The following is a 6000-nucleotide window of genomic DNA, read 5'->3' as shown; positions in this document are numbered from 1 at the left end:
GGTGTCCAGGTGGATGGGGTGTGTTGGAGGTGGGAGAAGGGGTCGTCAGAGGGTGGGCGAGAATCCTGGTTGAAGAAGTAGGCGCAAAGGCAGCGGAAGAATTGTTCGATGTCTCGCCGCGTGTTGAACTCGTTAATCCGGGAGCGTAGGGGGATGAAGGTGAGGCCTCTGCTGAGGACTGATCTTTCATCCTCAGAGAGGGGGAGGTCTGGATGGATGGTGAAAATACAGCAGGGCTGGGAGCTAGGACCTGGGAGCTAGGACCTGGTGTGGGGCTGGAGTTGGGAGTGGGGGTGGGGCTAGGTGTGGGGGTAGGGCTAGGTGTGTGGGTGGAGTTAGGTGTGGGGGTGGAGCTAGGTGTGGGAGTGGAGTTGGGTGTGGGGGTGGAGTTGGGTGTGGGGGCGGGTTTACAAGCTTTCAGAGCATTGCCATCATTTTTGGATTGTGGGAGGATACCGGAGCACCCAGAGGGTACCCACGCAGACTCATGGAGAATATGCCAACTGCACACAGACAGTTACCCAAGGTTGGAATCAAACTTGGGTCCATGGTGCTCTGAAGGAGCAGTGCTAACCACTGAGCCATTGTGCACCCTTATGCACTAATCCTTGGGAATTTTATTGTTCTGTAAAATGCCACAAGGGATTATTGCACAAAATTAAGATACATATGATGTGGGGTGGGGTTAGTAATTTATTCACATAGATTGAGGATTGGTTAATGGACAAGAAGTAAATAAGGAAATTTTTTGAGTTGACAGGCTGTGACTGGCAGGATACCACAAGGAGCAGAACTGGGTTTTAGTTATTATATTTTTGCTACTGATTTAAGATGAGTTGGTGTAGTGCATTGTCAACAAATTTGAATATAAATTTAGGTAGGTAAGTCAACTGTGAGGGGACACAAAGAGGATACAGGAGCATATAGAGAGGTTAACTAAATGAACAATAACATGGACAGATTGAATATAATGTGAGGCATGTGACTTTATTTACTTTGGGGGCAAAAAGAACAGTAGACTGTTATATAAATGGTTAGAGAAATGTGATTCAAATATTGGTCGTCAGAGTGACTGGGTGTCCCTGATCATGAATCACAAAATTACTGTACAATTATAGCAAGTGCCTCTTTGGTGTTGGCTGTTACTTGATTCGAAAATGACATCAACTCACAGTCAAGAGTATCTGCCATGTGCCTCCATCTGACTGACCAGATGAATTCTCAACCTGCAGATCTATGAGCACATGTGACAAGACATACCACAAATTATTGGGATCTGGAGTCTAGGACTGGTTGCCTTTTCTTTCCTTGTGTTTCACTGCTCTGTCTCGTCATTTGGATTCAAAACATGATGCACCTTGATGGCCAAGTTGTTGCTATTCTGAATGAGCGATTATTATCAATATTGCTGTGCATCAAAGAGAGCTTCAGGGTGTTATTGTGACATTTTCTATTTCCTGCCCTGGAACACTGGCCATTTGAGAGCTGAGGCAGGAGGACCTGGTTGGGGGGGATGCTTTTCAGCTATCCGGGCACAATGTCATGTACAGGTTTTGCTGGGATGCTTGTAGAACTGGCTTCAAGAACAACACTAGTTTGACTGTCCTCCCGTAAATGTGGGAAGTAATTAGGAAATCAGGTAAGCTAGGCTTCATCTCAAAGGAATTCAAGTAAGAGATGTTTTCCTGCAGTCATCTAGGACGTTGGTGGGACCACATTTGGAACAACATGTGCACATTTGGACTCCTTACCCTAATAGAAGTGCAAAGCAGTGCACCGGCCCTTAAGTCTGTTCTGCTGTTCAGTTTGATCATGGCTGATTTGTACACCAGCCCTACTTTCCTGCCATTGCTTATTCTATGGTACTTTTCACAAAAAAAAATCAAACTCTGTTGTGATAGTTGTAATTTACCAAATGTCTATATTCTTTTGTGTGAGAGAGATCCTGCATCCATTGTGTGAAGAAGTGTTTCTTATTTCAGCTTTGAAGAACATGTCTTTGATTTTAGGATCACGTCACCTTGATCTTGATTTCCAAAATATCAAAGTTTCAGTGATTGTATCACATGGCTTTCATCATAATCATTGTTAGGTATGTTTTATTCACAGTAGAAGTAAAACCGTCTACAAATTGAACAAGACATTTTATCTACTGATAACTCAATCTATCTTTGGAGAGATTGAAGGACTATGAATGCTTAAGGCAGAGATCGGTTCAATCTCAATGCTTTTTAAACTTAAAATTTCTGAATCCTACTACTGTGCCTGCTAATACGTTGGGAGTCAACTTCCAAACTTCTAAGGGAGCAACTGACATTATTGATCCAAGGTACAAACCTATGTGAAATAAATCCACCGAGGAAGGTAGCCCATCACCAAGTTACCCTTTATTTGTACATGGAGAGTCTTTAACACTGATCCAGCTTCCTCAGAGCCAGCTTTCAGAGTGAACAGAACCTCTGACACTCCTGTATATATCTGTCAGCTAGGGCTCCCTGATTAACAACCCCAGTCAGGGAATTCATATTCTGTGAGGTCCATCTAGATGACCTCATTACAATCAGTACACAATGACAGACATAAGTGTGAGTGTCTGAATGTAGTATGGAATACTGTTTAAATCATTGCTATCACGATCCAATAAAAATATTTCTGTAGGGCTACTTGGCCATGACAGGTATCCATATTATGAACAATTGTAGTAAAACTGGGCACCTTGTAGAATTTAGAGTTTCTCTGTCAAATTGTCTAGCTAGAGTCCCCCGGGTCCTCACATTCCAGCCCACTAATCTCCAAGCCCAACGCATCATCCTCTGACACTTCTGCCATCTGCAGTCTAACCCCACCAGCAAAATGATATTTCCTTCCCCAGCCCATGCACTTTTCTCAGGGACCGTTCCCTCTGCGACTCCCTTGTTAGGTCCATGCTCCCCAACAAGCCCTTCTCCACACCCGGAACATTCCCCTGCAGCCGCAGGAGGTGCAAAGCCAGCCCCACTCCTACCCCCTCACCTCCATCTAAGGCCCCAAAAGTCCGGCAGAGATTCACTTGCATTTCCTGTAATTTGATTTATTGCATCCTGGTGTGGTCTCCTCTACATCGGAGAGACCAAATGCAAACTCAGAAATCGGTTCAGGGAACATGTATGCTCTGGTTGCCAGTCAATTCAACTCCCCCTCCCACTCCTCCAATGACATGTCCATTCTGGACCTCCTCCACCATCAAAATAAGGCCACATGCAAACTGGAGGAAGACCACCTCATCTTGTGCCTCGGGAGCATAGGCCTTAACATAGAATTCACTAGCTTCCAAATCTCCCCACTCTCCATCTCCTCCCAGGCTCAGCCCTCCCTCTCCACCCTGTCCCCTTAACCTGACACAACCTGTGCATCTTCCTTCCCACCTATCTGCTCCGTCCTTCTTACTGACCAATCACATCCATCTCCAGCCTGCATCCACCTATCGCCATCCCACTCACCTTTCCCCCAGCCCCACACGCCTCTATTTATTTTGCAGCCCCTCCCCCAGTCCTGATAAAAGGTTCCAACCTGAAATATTGACTCCCCTACTCCTTTGATGCAGCTTGACTTGCTGTACTTTAACCAGCTCCACTCTTTATCCACTTTGACTATCCAGCATCTGCAGTCCTCATTATCTCTTAGTAGGTAGTTACCAATCAGGCTACATTTTAAATTTAGATTATAGGGTACATATTTGTTAGGTACATCATTATCTCGTTTTTATTTTATCCATGCTAAAATGTTGACCACAGGAGGGATTCAGAATCAACATTGTAATGAATTAATTGTCACAGTGAGTGTCTGTCTCTTGGTTTCAAACTAGAGAGTAGCCTTGTTGACAATGGTATGTTAATGTGAGAAGAAACTATGTTTACTGCTTTATTAAGTATGTTTTTGATTTCGTTGCCTAGTGCATATGACTGTGAAGTGCTGCTTGTTTATAAATGTATTGTATTTAGCTGGAACATTTCCTTGTGGCATTACCTCTTTATTAACAGGCTACTAGAATGCCCGTAAGGATAGAACTCCAATCAAGATGACTTGAGGTTCCCCTCCTGCCTCTGTTGTATCAAGCTACAAAATTAGAAATCACTGAAGGGCTTAGAGCATGTCAGGTCAGTGGGACGTGAAAAAAAGAAATCTATAACGTAAAAGTTTGACCGTTTTCTCCACACTTCCATTGGTACAAATTATGCACGCTTAGAAGCTGTCATGGTAACGCAAGCGATGTGTAAAATGCTGGTTTTGTGTGCTTGAGCCCATTGTTTCATTAATGATTATGCAGGAAGCCGACTTCGACTTCAGTGAAAGTTTGCATTTGATTCAAGTAGGTTGTTTCAGTTAAGATGAAATTTTTGAAAAAACACTTTTTTTCCTTTCCATGGGGTGGGGGAGAGAGAAGAGAAACCTTAAACAAATTACAGTGTAAGGTTGTAATTTGTACCAGTGTTGTTAGTATTCATTACAATATATTGTTACTATTGGTTACAGTGTAATGAATACAGTGGAATTTACTGCAGGAACCATGCACTAATTTTCACCAGTTGGGAAAAGTGGCAATAATTATTCTCACTTGTGTTGTTGACCAACCGAAACAGCATGATTTTTGAATTTTATAAACATTAAAGACTGGATCTAGTACTACTAGGAGCTATCCTCTAACTTTTGTTGGTGTTTGTGATTTACAATATATTCTTGAGGTGAAACAAGGACATATATGTTTTGTCTTTCAGAAAAGATCACTACTTAACAAAGGGTGAATCTGATTTTGCATTCATTACCGTCTAAATAAAGAAGTGTGCAGGGACTGGGGACTACTTAGTACTCGAAGCAAAGGTCAGCACTGAACCATTCAGCACAAAAACTTCTTAGGTCATAGGTTGTGAATTATGAACTACTTAGCTCTATCAGTGTGACTAAGCTTTCAGGTGTTGAATCTGCCTGAGGCAGTGGATTCCAATGAAGTTTGTGTTGAGGAACCTCTGGAAAAGTTCAATTTTAGTAACTGGTTTGTCTAAAAGATTCAAAAAGCAGGTGTAAAGTACATACATATCTATGCAATGATGTAGAACTAAACAAAAACTTCATTTCAAAGCACTATGTCTGGATTGTAAAGCAGAATTATGGAATTAAAGAAAAACGTAAAAACATATGAAGAGAAGAAAGGAAATGGGAGAAATATCTTTCAGTACTGAACTTGAGCATTTGTTTACTTATTAAATATTAAAAATTGTATATCTGTCTTTTTTTTGTGAACTTTGTCCTTTGTAAATTTAGTTTAGAAGGCCTATCAATTATGTAATCTTAGACACTCTAGTTGAAAAAGCACTGTTAAGGAATTGCTTTTGGTGTTGATGCATAATATTGAAGGCAGATTTTAAAGTCCTTAGGTAAAGAATCCTGGACTAGTTTTAATCTGCAGCATGTTATTTTACTGTACTGCATAAAATATGACACCTTTGTCTTATTCTGATATGTATTAGTCAAATGAAGCCTACTCTCCCCATTGTCTCTTTTGATAGTTTTCCTTCCTTTGTTTTTATGTATATTAAAGCCCTATTCTAAGAGTATACAGTGATTGTTACAGTGCTAATCTTCATGTGGGAGTTTAAAATGAAGCCTTCATCATGTTAATCTGGTAGCAAAGATGACTGTTAGAATTCACACGACATTCACCAAAGCAGATAGGATGTTAATCCGGTTCCCTGGTCACCAATCTTTCTCTGATAAACACTAATAGTAAACAGTTGACTGTTCATCTACTGAAATTGATGCATAAGGAACAATCTCATGTGAGGACATGCTAATATATTTTGATGGATAACAGGAGGCACTGCAGGATTTTCTAGGAATTTGGAATAATTTAACCAGATATCATACAGGCAACAAATATTTCAAGGTTTAAACACTTTGTTTTATAAAAGTTGAAGTTGAACGATTCATTGCTATTTGTATTTAACAAATAAATTAGGGAAAAGT

At 41.1% G+C, this 6000-nt stretch overlaps 1 protein-coding gene across 3 annotated transcripts in view; it reads left to right on the top strand.

The window, feature by feature from the left end:
• The window catches only part of sema5a (sema domain, seven thrombospondin repeats (type 1 and type 1-like), transmembrane domain (TM) and short cytoplasmic domain, (semaphorin) 5A), a 293417-nt gene that overhangs the window by 103443 nt on the left and 183974 nt on the right, over positions 1-6000 (top strand). The window contains exon 2 of one of the 3 annotated variants that reach the window (XM_043689988.1): positions 4020-4136. The exons of the other annotated variants lie outside the window; for them this stretch is intronic. Within the exon in view, the coding sequence (XP_043545923.1) occupies positions 4130-4136 (7 nt within the window). The 5' untranslated portion in view covers positions 4020-4129. The remainder of the gene's footprint in view (positions 1-4019; positions 4137-6000) is intronic. 3 annotated transcript variants of the gene reach the window in all.

The sequence above is a fragment of the Chiloscyllium plagiosum genome, chromosome 5 (assembly GCF_004010195.1).
Source record: "Chiloscyllium plagiosum isolate BGI_BamShark_2017 chromosome 5, ASM401019v2, whole genome shotgun sequence".
NCBI lineage: Eukaryota > Metazoa > Chordata > Chondrichthyes > Orectolobiformes > Hemiscylliidae > Chiloscyllium > Chiloscyllium plagiosum.
This window is presented reverse-complemented; position numbering and strand designations above follow the sequence as displayed.